Raw genomic sequence first — 21,325 nt, forward strand, 5'->3', positions numbered from 1 at the left:
TGTGTTGATGAAGGTAGGGTAGTTGATGTCATATACATGGATTTTAGTAAGGCGTTTGATAAGGTCCCCCATGGTCGGCTTATGATGAAAGTAAGGAGGTGTGGGATAGAGGGAAAGTTGGCCGATTGGATAGGTAACTGGCTGTCTGATCGGAGACAGAGGATGGTGGTGGATGGAAAATTTTCAGATTGGAGGCGGGTTGCTAGCGGAGTGTCACAGGGATCAGTGCTTGGTCCTCTGCTCTTTGTGATTTTTATTAATGACTTAGAGGAGGGGGCTGAAGGGTGGATCAGTAAATTTGCTGATGACACCAAGATTGGTGGAGTAGTGGATGAGGTGGAGGGCTGTTGTAGGCTGCAAAGAGACATAGATAGGATGCAAAGCTGGGCTGAAAAATGGCAAATGGAGTTTAACCCTGATAAATGTGAGGTGATTCATTTTGGTAGGACTAATTTAAATGTGGATTACAGGGTCAAAGGTAGGGTTCTGAAGACTGTGGAGGAACAGAGAGATCTTGGGGTCCATATCCACAGATCTCTAAATGTTGCCACTCAAGTGGATAGAGCTGTGAAGAAGGCCTATTGTGTGTTAGCTTTTATTAACAGGGGCTTGGAGTTTAAGAGCCGTGGGGTTATGCTGCAACTGTACAGGACCTTGGTGAGACCACATTTGGATTTTGTGTGCAGTTCTGGTCACCTCTCTATAAGAAGGATGTGGAAGCGCTGGAAAGAGTGCAGAGGAGATTTACCAGGATGCTGCCTGGTTTGGAGGGTAGGTCTTATGAGGAAAGGTTGAGGGAGCTAGGGCTGTTCTCTCTGGAGCGGAGGAGGCTGAGGGGAGACTTAATAGAGGTTTATAAAATGATGTAGGGGATAGATAGAGTGAACGTTCAAAGACTATTTCCTTGGGTGGATGGAGCTATTACAAGGGGGCATAACTATAGGGTTCATGGTGGGAGATATAGGAAGGATATCAGAGGTAGGATCTTTACGCAGAGAGTGGTTGGGGTGTGGAATGGACTGCCTGCAGTGATAGTGGAGTCAGACACTTTAGGAACATTTAAGCGGTTATTGGATAGGCACATGGAGCACACCAGGATGATAGGGAGTGGGATAGCTTGATCTTGGTTTCAGATAAAGCTCGGCACAACATCGTGGGCTGAAGGGCCTGTTCTGTGCTGTACTGTTCTATGTTCTTAATGCAAGGTAGGTCCATTCAAATGTCTGATGGCAGCAGGGAAGAAGCTGTTCTTGAGTAGGTTGGTGCATGACCTTAGACTTTTGTACATTTTCCCGACGGGAGAAGGTTGAAGAGAGAATGTCTGGGGTGCGTGGTGTCCATAATTATGCTGGCTGCTTTGCTGAGGTAGCGCGAAGTGTAGACAGAGTCAATGGATGGGAGGCTGGTTTGCGTGATGGATTGGGCTACATTCATGACCTTTTGTAGTTTCTTGCGGCCTTGGGCAGAGCAGGAGCCATATCAAGCTGTGATACAGCCAGAAAGAATGCTTTCTATGTTGCATCTGTAAATGTTGGTGAGAGTCGTAGCTGACATGCCAAATTTCCTTTGTCGTCTGAGAAAGTAGGGGCGTTGGGGGTTTTCTTAACTATCGTGTCAGCATGGGGGACCAGGGCAGGTTGTTGGTGATCTGGATGCCTAAACCTTGAAGCTCTCGACCACCTCTACTTCGTCCCCGTTGATGTAGAAATGGGCATGTTCTCCACTACGCTTCCTGAAGTTGATGACAATCTCCTTCGTTTTGTCGACATTGAGAGAGAGATTATTATCGCCGCACCAGTTCACCAGATTCTCTATCTCATTTTTTAAATTCATTCATGGGACATGGGCGTCGCTGGCTGGCCATCATTTATTGTCCATCCCTAGTTGCCCTTGAAAAGGTGCTGCTGAGCTGCCTTCTTGAATAGCTGCAGTCCATGTTCTGTGGGTTGACCCACAATGCTGTTAGGGAGGGAATTCCAGGATTTTGACCCAGCGACTGTGAGGGAGTGGCGATATATTTCCAAGTCAGGTGGATGAGTGGCTTGGAGGGGAACTTGCAGGTGGTGGTGTTCCCATTTATCCACTGCCCTTGTCCTTCTAGATGTAAGTGGTCGTGTGTTTGGAAGGTGCTGTCTAAGGATCTTTGGTGAATTACTGCATTCTGTCTCGTCATTGTTTGAGATCTGACCCACTACGGAAGGTCGTCAGCAAACTTGAAAATGGAGTTGGAGGGGAATTTGACCACACAGTCATAGGTGTACAAGGAGTATAGTAAGGGGCTGAGAACACAGCCCTGTGGGGCATCGGTGTCGAGGATTATCGTGTTGTTGCCTATCTTTACTGATTGTGGTCTGTGGGTTAGGAACTTCAGGATCCAGTCGCAGAGGCCCAGGCCACGGAGTTTGGAGATGAGTTTCGTAGGCATAATGGTGTTGAAGGCTGTAGTCAATAAATAGGAGTCTGACATAGTGTCTTCTGACATAGGCTGAAATTGATTCGTGCCATGACTAACCTTTCAAAGCACTTCATAATGATGGATGTCAGAGCCACCGGACGATAGTCATTAAGGCACGCTGCCTGGCTTTCCTTTGGTACTGGGATGATGGTTGTCTTTTTGAAGCGGATAGGGATCTCAGATTGTTGTAAAGAGGGGATGAAGATGTCTGCGAATACCTCCGCCAGCTGATCCACGCAGGATCTGAGTGCCCATCCGGTTACCCCATCTGGACCAGTTGCTTTCCGTGGGTTGACCTTTGAGAAAGCTGCTCTGACATCTGCAATGGTGACCCCAGATACAGGTTCATCCAAGGCTTCCAGGGTGGAGGGCATGCTCGCGCTGACCTCTTGCTCAAAACGGGCGTAGAATGCATTGAGCTCATCAGGGAGGTGTGCACTGAACCTGGCGATTTTACATGCCTTCATCTTGTAGCCTGTTATGTCTTGCAGACCATGCCATAGTCGGCAGGGATCTGTGTGGCTAGCTTGGGACTCTAGCTTGGTTCGGTACTGTTTTTTGGCATCTTTGATGGGTCTCCTTAGATTGTATCTGGCTTTCTTGTATAGGTCAGTGTTGCCTGACTTGAACGCCTCAGACCTGGACTTCAGCAAGCAGTGGATATCCCTGTTCATCCATGGTTTCCAGTTCGGAAACACGCAGATTTACTTCTTTGGCACACAGTCTTCTACACACTTACTAATGAAGTCAGTTACTGTCGCGGTGTGTTCATTCAGGCTGGTCGCAGAGTTTTTAAATACTGACCGGTCACTGACTCTAAACAGTCCCGTTGGAGTTCATCCGATTCCTCAGACCAACATTGCACGACTTTCTTTGACAGATTCTCCCTGTTTCAGTTTTTGCTTGTAAGCTGGGAGCATGAGCACAGCCTTGTGGCCTGATTTGCCAAAGTGTGGGCGGGCGATAGAGCGGTAGGCATGTTTGATATTTGTGTGGCAGTGATCTAGGATGTTTCGGCCTCATGGAACAGGAGACATGTTGGTGGTAACTTGGTAGTACGCTCTTGAGCTTGGCCTGATTTAAGTCCCCAGCCACGATGAACAAGGACTCGGGATGTTTCGTCTCAAGGTAAAGTGCCCTTTGGCTTGTTGTTTTGTGCTTTTGAATCCTAATACCTCCATTAATAACATCTCCTGAGTTCTCCATCCTTTTAACTTTTTTCATACTTTTTCATGTCGCTGAAACCTCCTCCCCACATGCTAACTTGCTGCTTTGCTTCCCATTAAGCATTATACTTCCCGTAATATTACCCTTCCCTTCACCCCACTTGCTAGTTTAAAGTCCTTGTGACCACCCTATTTATCGTTTCCGCTAGAACACTGGTCCCAGATTGGTTCAGGTGAAGACCGTCCCAACAGTACAGAGCCCTCCTGTTCCAATACTGATGCCAATGCCCCATGAAATGGAACCCCTCTTTCCCACACCACTCCTTTAGCCTCGTGTTTACTTCCCTAATTTTCTCATCCCTATGCCAATTCGCACTTGGCTCGGATAGTAATCCAGAGATTATAAACCTTGAGGACCTGTTCTTTAATTTAGCTCCTAGTGCCTGATAATCGCCAAACAGGACCTCTTTCCTAGTCTTGCCTATGTCGTTCTTCTCAACGTGGACCACAACAACTGGATCCTCCCCCTCCCACTCCAATAATCTTTCAAGCCGGTCAGAGGTGGCACCGAGCAGGCAACGTACCATGCAGGATTCTCAATCCTGCTAACAAAAGGTGCTATCAATCTCCCTAATTAAAGAATCCTCTATAACTACCACTTGTCTTTTTGCTCCCTCCTTCTGAATGGCCTCCTGGGCTACACTGCAGTGGTCGGCTAGCTCATTCTCCCTACAGCCCTTTTCCTCATCCAGACAGGGAGCTAGTACCTCATATCTGTTGAACAAGGTCAAGAACTGAGGCTTCTCTGCCCCTGAATTCAGGATCTCTCCACCTGCCTCACTTGCAGTCACATCCTGATCACTGACTGAATTAGAGGTGCTTAATCTACCGGGTGTGACCGCCTCCTGAAGCAAAATGTCCAGGTAACTCCCACTCCCGGATATGCCGCAGTGTCTGACGCTCAGATTCCAGCTCATCAATTCTGAGCCGAAGCCTTCGAGCAACCAACACTTGCTGCAGATGTGGTCACTGCAGCTCACAATGGGCTCTGCCAGCTCCCACATCATACAGGTACAACGACTGCACCTCTGACTCCAACTCAACAACCCTGAATTGCAGACATTGCAGATCTGGGTGTCCAGGATCGCAGTGCTGTAGTTGGGCCACTGCACCTGCACTGTGATCCCCATACAAACCTATTTTATTTATTTAAATTGTTGGTGTATGCAATCAATCAACTAAGCTTTTTCTGTTTTACTTAGTTACCTAATCTAGTTTAAGGTGTAGCTAGATTAAATTAAGTATTAACGTGGTACACAAACCATTACAAGAGGAAACAATTACTCTATCCTTCTTCCTCTGCACCAAATTGGCAACCCAATTCTGTCCTGCAGCCATGGTTGGCCCCTAAGATGTTAATGGGTACAAACCTGGCAGTGATGCCAATGAATGCTTAGTGGAGATGGCAATGCTTTCTCCTCTTCAAGATAATCATTACTTATGTATGTAGTATGTGTTACCTGCTGTAAGTTCGGTATGAGTTCTCCACTAAGTGTGTATTATTCTATGTTGATTTTTGGAAGTGTATCTTTGTCTGTGGGCAATGGTGTAAGAAATCCACTTCAAATTTTGTATTATATTGTGTTTATTCCATCCTTCTCGCGCATTGTTGTTAACGTTTCTGGTTGCCATTTTTCTTCCTCACATCAATTCTCTTCCCATATTCCAATGCTCTTCCACGTAACTGTTAAAAGTATATCCTTATGTTTCAGAATTTAAAGGTCAGGAGTTCAAAAGACCTAAAAGATCAAAACACAAAGAACTCTCTAGAAGGTATGGTATTCCAATTTTTTGAGAAAAATAAGTGGAAAACCAACTTTAATGATTATTAAATTGAAATTTTGTTTGAGTTACCAGTGCCCATGAAGTGGTATTCCAATTGCAGAAGGGCTGAAATTGGAAAACAAATATTGAAAAAAACTGGAAGTATTAAGTAAAATAGATCTGAGAAATTGTATTTGAAAAATGTTTATTATTTTCTCAAGTGTCTGTTTTGAGTATCTTGCTTATTTCACTGTTATTTTCTCTGTCTCCAGCTCTTCTGTATAAGCCTGTTGACCGTGTCACCCGAAGCACACTTGTCCTCCATGTAAGTACAGCAGTTCTGTGCAATAAATTGCTGATATGTCAATCCATGCTATTAATTCATATTATTTCCAGTCAGTGCCAGAGTACTACTATGAATTGAAACAATTTTGTATCTATGTGCAATGATCAGGCACCATAACTGTGCATGGAGTTAGGCAGATAGTAAGAAATAATAGACTGGCATTGTTTGCTAGTAAAATTCACAAAAATCAATTAGTCTCAGATTAAAAATGAATAATCGATCCAGCAACAATTGCCATTTGTGGAAGAGAGTTCTGAACTTCTACCCACCTTTGTGTGTAGAAGTGCTTCTTAATTTCACTCCTAAAAGATCTGGCTTTAATTTTTAGACTCTTTCTCCTGGTCTTAAACTCCCCAAACAGCCGAAACAGTTTCTCTCTTTCTGCCCCTTCTGTTCCTCTCAATATCTTGAAAACTTCAATCAAATCACCACTTAGCCTCCTAAATTCCAAGGAATACAACCCTAGTTTGTGCAATCTCTCTTTGTAATTTAATACATGGAGATAATCATCAATCTAGTAAACCTATCCAACACTCTTAAAACCAGTATGTCTTTCTTTAGGTGTGGTGCCCAGAATAGCTCATAGTCCTCCAGGTATGGTCTAACCGGGGCTTTGTATAGAACATAGAACAGTACAGGCCCTTCAGCCCTCGATGTTGTGCCGAGCTTTGTCCGAAACCAAGATCAAGCTGTCCCACTCCCTATCATTCTGGTGTGCTCCATGTGCCTATCCAATAATCGCTTGAAAGTTCCTAAAGTGCCCGACTCCACTATCACAGCAGGCAGTCCATTCCACACCCCAACCACTCTCTGAGTAAAGAGCCTACCTCGGACATCCCTCCTATATCTCCCACCATGAACCTTACAGTTATGCCCCCTAGTAACAGCTACGTTCACCCGAGGAAATAGTCTCTAAACGTCCACTCTATCTATCCCCCTTATCATCTTATAAACCTCTATTAAGTCGCCCCTCATCCTCCTCCGCTCCAAAGAGAAAAGCCCCAGCTCCCTCAACCTTTCCTCATAAGACCTACCCTCCAAACCAGGCAGCATCCTGGTAAATCTCAGCACTCTTTCCAGCGCTTCCACATCCTTCTTATAGTGAGGTGACCAGAACTGCACGCAATATTCCAAATGTGGTCTCACCAAGGTCCTGTGCAGTTGCAGCATAACCCCACGGCTCTTAAACTCAAACCCACTGTTAATAAACGCTAACACACTATAGGCCTTCTTCACGGCTCTATCCACTTGAGTGGCAACCTTCAGAGATCTGTGGATATGAACCCCAAAATCTCTCTGTTCCTCCACAAACAGGGAGACTCTAAACTGAGATTAAACCCAAACAAACTGAGATTAAACCCAAACAAACTGAGATTAAACCCAAACAAACTGAGATTAAATCCAAACAAACTGAGATTAAACCCAAACAAACTGAGATTAAATCCAAACAAACTGAGATTAAATCCAAACAAACTGAGATTAAACCCAAACAACTGAGATTAAACCCAAACAACTGAGATTAAACCCAAACAACTGAGATTAAACCCAAACAACTGAGATTAAACCCAAACAACTGAGATTAAACCCAAACAACTGAGATTAAACCCAAACAACTGAGATTAAACCCAAACAACTGAGATTAAACCCAAACAAATTGAAGTATAGCTGAAGTATATGTATTCTAGTCCTGTAGGTATAAAAGCCAGCATTCCATTAGCATTTTTAGTTATTTTCGATGCAAATTCATAACATTTTAGTGATCCAGGATGACTATTTTTTAAAGTTTGTAACTTTGGGAGATCTTTCTTCTTCAGCCTCTATCACAATCTCCTTGTCTTGCTTCATCACCACCATGCTGGTAGTCATTGCTTTCCTATAGGTTCATCTCTTATTTCTGCTCAGTTACCTCTCAGGGATCAAGGAGAATGGGGAGTGGTCAGGAAAATGGAACAGAGGCAGCAGATTATATTGAGATCATATTGAATTGAGCAGGCCCGAGAGGTTGTATAGCCTATAGCTGCTCATATTTCTTATATTCTTATGTACTACCTGGATCTCCAAGTCTCTTTGGACCGCCACTGTTTACAGCTTTTCATGATTTACAAAGTGCCCAGTTCACTCCTTTCGAGGACCAAAGTGGATGACCTCACATTTACATTGAAATCCATTCACCAAAGCTTTACCCATTACCTTAATCTATCAATGAGTAGGACTTCTGAAGAGTGGCAATCACAGCTGAATTGCTCCCAATCAGGCGCTACACATTTTTTGCCCAACCTCTTATCAGGGCTTAGTGAGCATTGAGCAAGTAGAGTCCTTGGGGCCCTCAGTTCAGGGCAGCAATGTTGGGAAGGTTAAGCCACACCCACTTTTTATGGCACTATCTGCAGTAAAGCATGTATGTTTAAATATCCTAGCCACTTTGATAAGCCAGGGAAAAGATAAATATGTACGGTAAGTGGGTGAGGGCTTAGGGTGGTCAGAGTGGAGAGGAGTAGGATGGGTTTGGGAATTGGGTAGGATGGGTTGGGGGGTTCGGAAGGGTTTGTGGAGGATCCAGGGGGGTAAGCGAGAGGTGGATTGGTAGTCGGGGAGTCATTGCCTGACTACCATTCCCCACCAATCAGGAGGAGAGTCATTGGGGTTGGTTTGGTTGGGGTGGTGAGAGTAGCTGGGGGGGGGTTAGGGGGATTTAGTCGGGTTGGGTAGTGGATGGGGAATGTTATAGGGGAGTGCATATTTGTGGGGGTGGGGCTAATCAGGAGTGGGGGTAGTCAGAGGGTTGGGTGGGGAGTAGTCTGAGAGTTGGCAGGTACCCAAAGTAGGTGGGGGCTGGCCGGGGTAGGAGGTAGTGGGGGATCTGGTTGTACTGGGTACTTTTCCTGGGTAATCATAGAATCCCTATAGTGCAGAGGAGGCCATTTGGCCCATCGAGTCTGCACCGACCACAATCCCACCCGAGCTCTATTCCCGTAACCCCATATATTTACCCTGCTAATCCCCCTGACACTAGGGTCAATTTAGCATGGCCAATCAACCTAACCTGCACATCTTTGGACTGTGGGAGAAAACCGGAGCACCCGAAGGAAACCCAAGCAGACATGAGGAGAATGTGCAAACTCCACACACAGTCACCTGAGGCTGGAATTGAACCCGGGTCCCTGGCACTGTGAGGCAGCAGTGCTAACTACTGTGCCACCATGCCACCCATATTCTGCTAAGAGAATTGGAACTTGTAATGTCCTATGTTAGGTGTTGTGGGTTTTAAACAAAAAGATGTGGTTTGCATATGTAGATTCAAATTAATAACAACAGATTTATTCCAGAAGATCTTGACTGTACAGAGTAAAGTAAAACAGCAGCCTATGCAGCACCCTAATGACATAATCATTAAATCATATGGTCAGCTTTTAAAGCAATCTACAAACACTTAAATATATAACATCCCTCCTCTTTTTACTTCTGGGGTCATGACAACAATTACGACAATGTAATGCAGAGGATCCGTAATACCCTAGACACAGTACTATGCATCATTAATCATTATATACTGTCAATAAGAAAATTCATCAGTAGGATGTCTATTCCTCTTGGGTTGTATATGACATTCTGGAATTTGGCTGTCCTTGACCGTAGAAGTATAATTTGGAATTTCCGTACATACTTCTCTTGGAACTAATTCTGCAACATTCTCACCGGTAGCAAAGTAGCAAAGACACAATCATCAGGCAACTCAGATTCAAATAAGTCTTCCATAGTAGTATTCACAACACTAGGGATTAAAGAAGTTGGCACTGCTGCAGGTGATTCTGAGAAATAGTGTGGAAGACACAAATAACATGCCAAAAATTGATGACAAGAAGGCTGTGGCAGATGAGAACCTAGAAACTGTCATTATCATGAAAGAGGTAGTGTTGGGCAAGTTAATGGGGCTAAAGGTAGACAACTCTCCTGGTCCTGATGGAATGCATCCCAGGGTACTAAAAGAGATGGCAGGAGAAATAGCAAATGCACTGATGGTAATTTACCAAAATTCGCTGGACTCTGGGGTGGTTCTCACAGATTGGAAAACAGCAAATGTGATGCCACTGTTTAAAAAGGAGGTAGACAAAAGGCAGGTAGCTAAAGGTTAGCTTAACTTCTGTCGTAGGGAAAATGCTTGAATCTATCATCAAGGAAGAAATAGCGAGTCATCTGGATATAAATTGTCCCATTGGCAAGACGCAGCATGGGTTCATGAAGGGCAGGTCATGTTTGACTAATTTGATGGAATTCTTTGAGAACATTACAGCAGTGGACAATGGGGAAACTGTGGACGTGGTGTATCTGTATTTCCAGAAGGCATTTGACAAGGTGCCGCAACAAAGACTGCTACATAAGATAAAGGTGCATGGCGTAACGGGTAATGTATTAGCATGGATAGAGGATTAGTTAACTAACAGAAAGCAAAGAGTGGGGGTAAATGGGTGTTTTTCTGGTTGGCGATCAGTGACTAGTGGTGTGCCTCAGGGATCGCAATTGTTGGGACCGCAATTGTTTACGATTTACATAGATGATTTGGAGTTGGGGACCAAATGTAGTGTGTCAAAATTTGCAGTTGACACTAAGATGAGTGGCAGAGCAAAGTGTGCAGAGGACGCTGAAAGTCTGCAAAGGGATATAGATAATCTAAGTGAGTGGGCGAGGGTCTGGTAGATGGAGCACAATGTTGGTAAATGTGAGGTCATCCATTTTGGTAGGAATAACAGCAAAATGGACTATTATTTAGCAGCATGCTGCTGTGCAGAGAGACCTGGATGTCCTTGTGCAGGAATCTCAAGGAGTTGGTTTGCAGATGCAGCAGGTAATTAAGAAGGCAAATGGAATTTTGTCCTTCATTGCGAGAGGGATAGAGTTTAAAAAGAGCGAGGTTATGTTGCAGCTGTATAAGGTGCTGGTGAGACCACACCTGGAGTACTGTGTACAGTTTTGGTCTCCTTACTTGAGAAAGGATATACTTTCAGGGTAAAGGACGACTTACCAGGGGTAAGCCATGGGGTACAGGTCTCTGGCACAGAGTCTGTCCCTGTTGCTCAGAAGGGAAAGAGGGGGAGGAGTAGAGCATTAGTCATTGGGGACTCCATAGTTAGGGGGACAGATAGGAGATTCTGTGGGAGCGAGAGAGACTCACGGCTGGTATGTTGCCTCCCAGGTGCCAGAGTCCGTGATGTCTCGGATCGTGTTTTCAAGATCCTTAAAGGGGAAGGGGACCAGCCCCAAGTTGTGGTCCACATAGGCACCAATGACATAGGTGGGAAAAGAGATGGGGATGTAAGGCAGAAATTCAGGGAGTTAGGGTGGAAGTTTAGAGTCAGAGTTGTTATCTCAGGTTTGTTACCCGTGCCACGTGTGAGCGAGGAGAGGAATAGGGAGAGAGAACAGTTGAACACATGGCTACAGGAATGGTACAGGAGGGAAGGATTCAGATACCTGGATAATTGGGGCTCATTCTGGGGTAGGTGGGACCTCTACAAATGGGATGGTCTTCACCTGGACCAGAGGGGTACCAATATTCTGGGGGGAAAATTTGCAAATGCTCTTCGGGAGGGTTTAAACTAATTCGGCAGGAGAATGGGAACCTGAATTGTTGCTCCAGTGTACAGGAGGATGTGAGTGGTGAGGTCATGAATAAGGTTTCAAGGTCGCAGGAGTGTACCGGCAGGCAGGAAGGTGTTTTGAAGTGTGTCTACTTCAACGCCAGAAGCATCCGGAATAAGGTGGGTGAACTTGCAGCATGTGTTGGTACCTGGGACTTCGATGTTGTGGCCATTTCGGAGACATGGATAGAGCAGGGACAGGAATGGTTGTTGCAGGTTCCGAGGTTTAGATGTTTCAGTAAAATCAGGGAAGGTGGTAAAAGAGGGGGAGGTGTGGCATTGTTAGTCAAGGACAGTATTACGGTGGCAGAAAGGACGTTTGATGAGGACTCATCTACTGAGGTAGTATGGGCTGAGGTTAGAAACAGGAAAGGAGAGGTCACCCTGTTAGGAGTTTTCTATAGGTCTCCGAAAAGTTCCAGAGATGTAGAGGAAAGGATTGCAAAGATGATTCTGGATAGGAGCAAAAGTAACAGGGTAGTTGTTATGGGGGACTTTAACTTTACAAATATTGACTGGAAACGTTATAGTTCGAGTACTTTAGATGGGTCAGTTTTTGTCCAATGTGTGCAGGAGGGTTTCCTGACACAGTATGTAGATAGGCCAACAAGAGGCGAGGCCACATTGGATTTGGTACTGGGTAATGAACCAGGCCAGGTATTAGATTTGGAGGTAGGTGAGCACTTTGGTGATAGTGACCACAATTCAGTTACGTTTACTTTAGCGATGGAAAGAGATAGGTATATACCGCAGGGCAAGTGTTATAGCTGGGGGAAAGGAAATTATAATGCGATTAGGCGAGATTTAGGATGCATAGGATGGGGAAGAAATCTGCAGGGGATGGGCACAATTGAAATGTGGAGCTTGTTCAAGGAACAGCTACTACGCGTCCTTGATAAATATGTACCTGTCAGGCAGGGAGGAAGTGGTCGAGCGAGGGAACCGTGGTTTACTAAAGAAGTTGAATCTCTTGTGAAGAAGAAGAAGGAGACTTATGTAAAGATGAGACATGAAGGCTCAGTTACGGCACTTGAGAGTTACAAGTTAGCCAGGAAGGACCTGAAGAGAGAGCTAAGAAGAGCCAGGAGGGGACATGAGAAGTCTTTGGCAGGTAGGATCAAGGAAAACCCTAAAGCTTTCTATAGGTATGTCAGGAATAAAAGAATGACTAGGGTAAAATTAGGGCCAGTCAAGGACAGTAGTGGGAAGTTGTGCGTGGAGTCCGAAGAGATAGGAGAGGTGCTAAATGAATATTTTTCGTCAGTATTCACACAGGAAAAAGACAATGTTGTCGAGGACAATACTGAGATACAGGCTATTAGACTAGACGGGATTGCGGTTCATGAGGAGGTGTTAGCAATTCTGCAAAGTGTGAAAATAGATAAGTCCCCTGGGCCAGATGGGATTTATCCTAGGATTCTCTGGGAAGCTGGGGAGGAGATTGCAGAGCCTTTGGCTTTGATCTTTATGTCGTCATTGTCTACAGGAATAGTGCCAGAAGACTGGAGGATAGCAAATGTTGTCCCCTTGTTCAAGAAGGGGAGTAGAGACAACCCTGGTAATTATAGACCAGTGAGCCTTACTTCTGTTCTGGGCAAAGTATTGGAAAGGATTATAAGAGATAGGATTTATAATAATCTAGAAAGGAACAATTTGATTAGGGATAGTTAATACGGTTTTGTGAAAGGTAGGTCATGCCTCACAAACCTTATTGAGTTCTTTGAGAAGGTGACCAAAGAGGTGGATGAGGGTAAAGCAGTTGTTGTGGATTTCAGTAAAGTGTTTGATAAGGTTCCCCACAGTAAACTATTGCAGAAAATACGGAGGCATGGGATTGAGGGTGATTTAGCGGTTTGGATCAGAAATTGGCTAGCTGTAAGAAGACAGAGGGTGGTGGTTGATGGGAAATGTTCATCCTGGAGTTCAGTTACTAGTGGTGTACCGCAAGGACCTGTTTTGGGGCCACTGCTGTTTGTCATTTTTATAAATGACCTGGATGAGGGCGTAGAAGGATGGGTTAGTAAATTTGCAGATGACACTAAAGTCGGTGGAGTTGTGGACAGTGCGGAAGGATGTTGCAGGTTACAGAGGGACATAGATAAGCTGCAGAGCTGGGCTGAGAGGTGGCAAATGGAGTTTAATGCGGAAAAGTGTGAGGTGATTCACTTTAGAAGGAGTAACAAGAATACAGAGTACTGGGCTAATGGTAAGATACTTGGTAGTGTGGATGAGCAGAGAGATCTCGGTGTCTATGTGCATAGATCCCTGAAAGTTGGCACCCAGGTTGATAGGGTTGTTAAGAAGGCGTACAGTGTGTTAGCTTTTATTGGTAGAGGGATTGAGTTTCGGAGCCATGATGTCATGTTGCAGCTGTACAAAACTCTGGTGCGGCCGCACTTGGAGGACTGCGTACAGTCCTGGTCGCCACATTATAGGAAGGATGTGGAAGCATTGGAAAGGGTGCAGAGGAGATTTACCAAGATGTTGCCTGGTATGGTGGGAGGGTCTTATGAGGAAAGGCTGAGTGACTTGAGGTTGTTTTCGTTAGAGAGAAGAAGGTGAAGAGATGACTTAATAGAGGCATATAAGATGATCAGAGGATTAGATAGGGTGGACAGTGAGAGCCTTTTTCCTCGGATGGTGATGGCTAGCACGAGGGGACAGAGCTTTAAATTGAGGGGTGATAGATATAGAACAGATGTCAGAGGTAGGTTCTTTACTCAGAGAGTAGTAAGGGCGTGGAATGCCCTGCCTGCAACAGTAGTGGACTTGTCAACATTAAGGGCATTTCAAGGGTCATTGGATAAACATATGGGTGATATTGGAATAGTGTAGGTTAGATGGGCTTTAGATTGGTTTCACAGGCCGGTGCAACATTGAGGGCCGAAGGGCCTGTACTGCGCTGTAATGTTCTATGTTCTATACTGGCACTGGAGGCGGTGCAGAGGAGATTCACTAGGTTGATTCCGGAGTTGAGAGGGTTGGCTTATGAGGAGAGACTGAGTAGACTGCGGCTATACTCATTGGAATTCAGAAGAATGAGGGGAGATAGTATAGAAACATATAAGATTATGAAGGGAGTACATAAGATAGAAGCAGGGAAGTTGTTTCCACTGGCGGGTGAAACTAGAACTAGGGGGCATAGCGTCAAAATAAGGGGAAGCAGATTTAGGACTGAGTTGAAGAGGAACTTCTTCACTCAAAGGGTTGTGAGTCTGTGGAATTCCCTGCCCAGTGGAGCAGTTGAAGCTACCTCATTGAATATTTTTTAAGGCAAGGATAGATACATTTTTGAACAGTAAAGGAATTAAGGGTTATGGTGAGCAGGTGGGTAAGTGGAGCTGAGTCCACAAAAAGATCAGCCATGATCTTATTGAATGGCGGAGCAGGCTCGAGGGGCCAGATGGCCTACTCCTGTTCCTAGTTCTTATGTACCGCTGGACTGGAAATTGGCTCATGTCACTCCACTCTTTAAGAAGGGGACATAGGGGAACCAGTGAATTCCAGAGCAGTTAGCCTGACGTCTATGTTGGGAAAATTGTTAGAGTCATTAATCAAGGATAGGGTAATTGATCACCTCAAAATTTCATTTAATCGGGGAGAGTCAACATGGATTCATTAACGGTACGTCATGCCTGACAAATCTCACAGAATCCTTTGAAGAGGTGACAAAGACAGTGGACAGAGGCAAGTTGATGGATGTGGTTTATATGGACTTCCAGGAATCTTTTTATAAAATCCCGCACAAGAGATTGTTAGCTAAGGTGGAAGCTCATGGAATTGAAGGTAGATTGTTGATATAGAACATAGAACAGTACAGCACAGAACAGGCCCTTCGGCCCACGATGTTGTGCCGACCTTCATCTGAAACCAAGATCAAGCTATCCCACTCCCTACCATCCTGGTGTGCTCCATGTGCCTATCCAATAACCGCTTAAATGTTCCTAAAGTGTCTGACTCCACTATCACTGCAGGCAGTCCATTCCACACCCCAACCACTCTCTGCGTGAAGAACCTACCTCTGATATCCTTCCTATATCTCCCACCATGAACCCTATAGTTATGCCCCCTTGTAATAGCTCCATCCACCCGAGGAAATAGTCTTTGAACGTTCACTCGATCCATCCCCTTCATCATTTTATAAACCTCTATTAAGTCTCCCCTCAATCTCCTCCGCTCCAGAGAGAACAGCCCCAGCTCCCTCAACCTTTCCTCATAAGACCGACACTCCAAACCAGGCAGCATCCTGGTAAATCTCCTCTGCACTCTCTCCAGCGCTTCCACATCCTTCTTATAGTGAGGTGACCAGAACTGCACGCAATATTCCAAATGCGGTCTCACCAAGGTCCTGTACAGTTGCAGCATAACCCCACGGCTCTTAAACTCCAACCCCCTGTTAATAAAAGCTAACACACTATATGCCTTCTTCACAGCTCTATCCACTTGAGTGGCAACCTTTAGAGATCTGTGGATATGGACCCCAAGATCTCTCTGTTCCTCCACAGTCTTCAGAACCCTACCTTTGACCCTGTAATCCACATTTAAATTTGTCCGACCAAAATGAATCACCTCACATTTATCAGGGTTAAACTCCATTTGCCATTTTTCAGCCCAGCTTTGCATCCTATCTATGTCTCTTTGCAGCCTACAACACCCCTCCACCTCATCCACTACTCCACCAATCTTGGTGTCATCAGCAAATTTACTGATCCACCCTTCAGCCCCTTCCTCTAAGTCATTAATAAAAATCACAAAGAGCAGAGGACCAAGCACCGATATGGATAGGACGTTGGTTGAGCAACAGGAAACAGAGAGTAATGGGTAAGTACTCAAATTGGGAAGCAATTGGTGCCCTGCAGGGATCTGTCTTGGGGCCTCAATTATTTACAATATTTATTAATGACTTAGATAATGGTATAAAAAGGTCAAATATCCAGATTTGCAGATGACACAAAATTGGGTAACATTGTAGATTGTGTTGAAGACTGCATAAAACTATAACAGGATATCGATTGATTGAGTGAATGGCTTGAGTTGTGGCAAATGGATTTCAATATAAATAGGTGTGAGGTGATCAAAAAAGGATAAACCTGGGTATTTTTTAGAAGGCACAAAGTTAAATTCAGTGGCTGTCCAAAGAGATTTGGGGGTTCAGGTGCATAGCTCCTTAAAATGCCATGAACAGATGTAGGAAATAGTCAAGAAGGCCAATGGAATGCTGGCCTTTGTATCTAAAGGGCTGGAGTATAGGGATGCAGATTTTCTGCTGCAGTTGTACAAAATCCCAGTCAGACCCCGCTTAGCATGCTATGAGCAAGTATGGTCACCACATCTTAGGAAGGGTGTTTTGGCCCTGCAGGGTGTTCACTGCAGGTTTACAAGAATGATACCTGGACTTCAGCGGTTGTTATGGGGAGAGATTAGACAAATTACGCCTTTATTCTCTTGAATTCAGAAGGTTGAGAGGTGATCTGATAGATGTCTACAAAATATTTACAGGGAAGGACAGAGTGGATAAGGATAAACTGTTTCCATTAATTGAAATGATGTGGAGATGCCAGCGTTGGACTGGGATGGGCACAGTAAGAAGTCTCACAACACCAGGTTAAAGTCCAACAGGTTTATTTGGTATCACAAACTTTCGGAGTGCTGATCCTTCATCAGATAAGTCCTGATGAAGGAGCAGCACTCCAAAAGCTCGCGATACCAATTAAACCTGTTGGACTTTAACCTGGTGTTGTGAGACTTCTTACTGTGTCCACTAATTGAAGGCTCTGGAACCAGGGGTCTATAATCTAAAAATTAGGGCTAAGCCGTTCAGGAGAGATATTAGAAAACACTTCTACATACACATGCAGAGTGGTGGAGGTTTGGAACACTCTTCCTTAAACTGATTTGATTTGATTTATTATTGTCACATGCATTAGTATACATGTGACAAAAGTATTGTTCCTTGCGCGCTATACAGACAAGGCATACTATTCATAGGGAAGGAAACGAGAGAGTGCAGAATGTACTGGTACTGTCATAGCTAGGTTGTAGAGAAAGATCAACTTAATACAAGGTAGATCCATTCAAAAGTCTGATGGCAGCAGGGAGGAAGCTATTCTTGAGTCGATTCGCACATGATCTCAGACTTTTGTAACATTTTCCCGATAGAAGAAGATGGAAGAGAGAATGTCCGGGATGCATGGGGTTCTTAATTATGCTGGCTGCTCTTCCGAGGCAGAGGGAAGTGTAGACAGAGTCAATGAATGGGAAGCTTGTTTGTGTGATGGATTGGGCTACATTCACGACCTTTTGTAGTCTCTTGCGGTCTTGGGCAGAGCAGGAAATGTTTTGGATGTTGGTTCAATTGTTAGGTTTAAGTCTGAGATGGACAAATTTTTATTGAGCAGGGGTATCAAAGGATATGGGCCTTGGGCAGGTACGTGGAGTTAGACCACAGATCAGTCATAATTTTATTGAGTGGCGGAGCGCGCTCGAGGGGCTGAATGGACAACTTCTGTTCCTATGTTCCTGTGACCTTATTGAGACGTATAAGATTCTCGGGACTTGACAGGGTAGATGCTGAGAGGTTGTTTCCACTTGTGGGAGAAGCTATGACCAGACAGCATAATCTCAGAGTAAGGGGTCACCCATTTAAAACAGAGATGAGGAGGAATTTCTTCTCAGAGGGTCGTGAATCTGTGGAATTCTTTGCCACAGAGGGCTGTGGCAGCTGGGTTATTGAGTATGTTCAAAGCTGAGATAGATCTTTAATCAGTAAGGGACTCAGTGGTTATGGGGGATAAGGCAGGAAATTGGAGTTCGGGATTATCATATCAGATCAATCATGATCTCATTGAATGGCAGAGCAAACTCGATGGACCAAATAGCCTACTTCTGCTCCAATGTCTTATGGTCTAATGGCCTGATATTCTGTACAATATAATCTCTCAGTAACAAAGCTCAACAGGCTCTCCTATGCAAAAGGTGTAGCCTATTTCTAATGTTGTCAAAAGGTATACAATATATGTAGCATTTAACTAGCCCATGCTAAATTGCAGAGACCCTTGAGGAGACGTTGGGATGTTAGAAGCCACATATTGCTTCTATTGCTTAATACATTGCTTCCGCATATGTCACGGTTCAAAATTATCACTAACAGAAGCCAGTTGCATTGACTTATGCCACTATGTGAATCTAGCAAATATATTGCCAAAAATACCGAGGAACAGACTTATGACTGAATCTCTCTACCCCCATGTTACTGACATGTTCCTGCTTTTCAGTCATTAGTTTTCCTACAACTTGCTGACTATCCCTACTTGCATTGCCCACTAATTCTGACTAGAACTACAGAAATCAAAATCTGTGTACCCATTCAATTTCAGCCAGAGCATCCCTAGAATTATCTGCTCTTCCTGTCTCTACACAATTACATGCCCTGCCACTAAGGATCTATCTATGGCCTCTCCTTCCTCATCCACGTGCTGTAACTTGTTGACATAATCTACAAGTTGATCAGCTTCCATCTCTCTTTACCCTTCCAGTATCTTTGTGTTATTAAACTGTTTGTACAACATTCAGTCTTGGATGATATTAGGAGTGAAGTCGGAAAATATACCTCGAGGCTGGTATGAGTCAAAATACAGTCAGACTTTATTCTCACAAGCTTATGGGAGAACTTGACCCCTTGAAAGCGGAAGCCAAAGTTCTCCCTGAACACAAGAAGCGTGGATATTTATACATCAGGGTTCCCAATACAAGCCATAAAGCAAAGTCCAGTTAACAGTCCTTGATCGTAAATTATAGTTCCTTTAACAGCTTCTGATAGTCTCTGGATCATGGTTAGAGACCATCTGGTATCCTTGGGTCATAAAGCACAATTCTCCTGGTAGTTGCAGTCAAGGTGTCACCTCTGGTCCCCTGCTCTTCCCGCAGCTTTTCCTTTGAAGTGACTGAGTATGAGTGCAGTTGTCCCAGTGGGCCATTCTCGCACTCTACCATTTGCTCGCTGCTTCCTCTGTTTAAATCATAGACAAGCCTACGGGAAAGAAAGACTAACATCTATATTCAACTGTCTGTTTTATCAGAATGATATAAACAAGCGAGGGAACCATGAACAAATGGCTTATACTAAAAGTAAAAGATGAAACCAAGAACAAATGGCTTATACTACTAAAAGTAAAAGATGAAAGACATGAACAAATGGCTTATACTTCTACCAGGAGCAATATAAACAAAGGGGTGACTAGCCACAAGGAAGCGTTATGTTTATGATACATTCCAGATACAAAGTTCAACCTTTTAGGCACAAAATACATTGAGTACAAAAAACATTAACCCTTTCCCTTCTTCAAGGAGTTAATGAGGTTAACAGTGAACTTGAAATGAAATGAAGAAAAAACAAAGAATTAATAAGATTAACAGGTATCTGGAGGAATACTGAGATGCAATTAACCCAGTAACAAGGTTAGCAGGCTTCTATAGAGAAATTGAAGAATGAATTGCCATATTAGAAAGTTTGTTTACCAGAGATCAGTGGGGCTATACAAAATTGATAACTTTGAAAGGCAAGGAATTTGAGAGATAGCCAGCCGAATCTACAGGCAGATGAATAGTAAACTGCTAGCACCCTCGTTGGGGAAGAAAACTTGTTTTCCACCCAACAGCCAGACAGGCCAAAATCTTCAGAGAGACCAATTCCATCTATGATAAAATCCATGGTGGCCTGTTCCATCCAACATTTAGAGCCCCAGTTATTTGCAGATATTCTCCTCTAAAAGATGCTGGGGATGATTTTGAGCCCGCACTCTGTCTGCAGGAATGGTGGTACGTGCTCAAAATCTGGAGAGCGTGATTTGCGCCGGTAAGTTGCTGAGTTCCGATCTTACCGACCCCTCACCGGTAAGACCAGTGGTGTGAAACATGCCGCAAGACCACAGAAAGCTCATTTTAATACATGAGCATATCATGAGTGAGCACTTCTCCGGGATTTCCCCCTCACCTGATATTCACCGAGCGCTGGTGTGCAGTCACTTTAAAGATGGTGTCCCTCTCTGAGCAGCAGGTTTGTGCTGGCGTGTTCAGGCCCCGCCCCCCTGTATGACGGCATGAAACACACTGCATTGGCAGAGTGTTGTAAGATCTGCATGCCAGTTTTCTCGCCGGAAACAATACTACCATTTTTTGATCAGATTCTGCCCACAGTTTTGTACCTTTGCTGAACCAGCAAAAGGCATGATTGTCTAAACTGTATTGTGGTAACTATTAGTTGGATTTGACTTATAAAGTTACTAAAGTGGATGTTGTTTGGGAAAAGGAGTGCCTCTGAGAGTTCAGGGAAAGTGGGTATAACTTGAATATGAGATTATGTCAGATAAAACGGTGTGTTTAGTTATTCATATACTTAAGTGTCATAGTGTATATTAGTCTTTCTTGTGTTTTTCCTTTTCTTTTACCTTAATAAATACTCTTTATTATTGTTTACAAAATGAGTGGACTGGTTCTTCACTGGGTTGTACATTGTTTCTCACTTTATTTCAAACAAATATACGCCACTAAGAACCAGTGTTTCAAGTTATCTTTCAGAGTTTTGAGACACTCTCACAGATAACATCAGTAGGATTCATAACAGATGACATGCAGTTTCCTGGAGTTAAGCATTGGGAAGACCACGGCTGCACCTTTGGCTCCTGTCACAATCTTTTGTCCTCTTCCCACTGTTTCAGATTGAACCAGACCTTTACAATCTTGGCATCATTTTTGATCCCAAGTTGAGCTGAGCTTCCAATCTCATACTCTCTCCATCATCAGGAACCTTACTTTATCTCTATCATTCGCTGACTCTATCTTGGTCCATTTGGTGTTGAAACACTCATCTCTGCCTTTGTTACCTCCAGATTTGATTACC

The 21,325-nt window shown here is 44.1% G+C and overlaps 1 protein-coding gene across 1 annotated transcript in view; it reads left to right on the forward strand.

The window, feature by feature from the left end:
• LOC144502618 (breakpoint cluster region protein) overlaps positions 1 to 21,325 on the forward strand; it is a 632,965-nt gene that overhangs the window by 290,063 nt on the left and 321,577 nt on the right. The window contains exons 6-7 of the mRNA XM_078226759.1: positions 5,394 to 5,454; positions 5,718 to 5,770. Of these exons, the coding sequence (XP_078082885.1) occupies positions 5,394 to 5,454; positions 5,718 to 5,770 (114 nt within the window). The remainder of the gene's footprint in view (positions 1 to 5,393; positions 5,455 to 5,717; positions 5,771 to 21,325) is intronic.

Source organism: Mustelus asterias, chromosome 13 (genome assembly GCF_964213995.1).
Source record: "Mustelus asterias chromosome 13, sMusAst1.hap1.1, whole genome shotgun sequence".
NCBI lineage: Eukaryota > Metazoa > Chordata > Chondrichthyes > Carcharhiniformes > Triakidae > Mustelus > Mustelus asterias.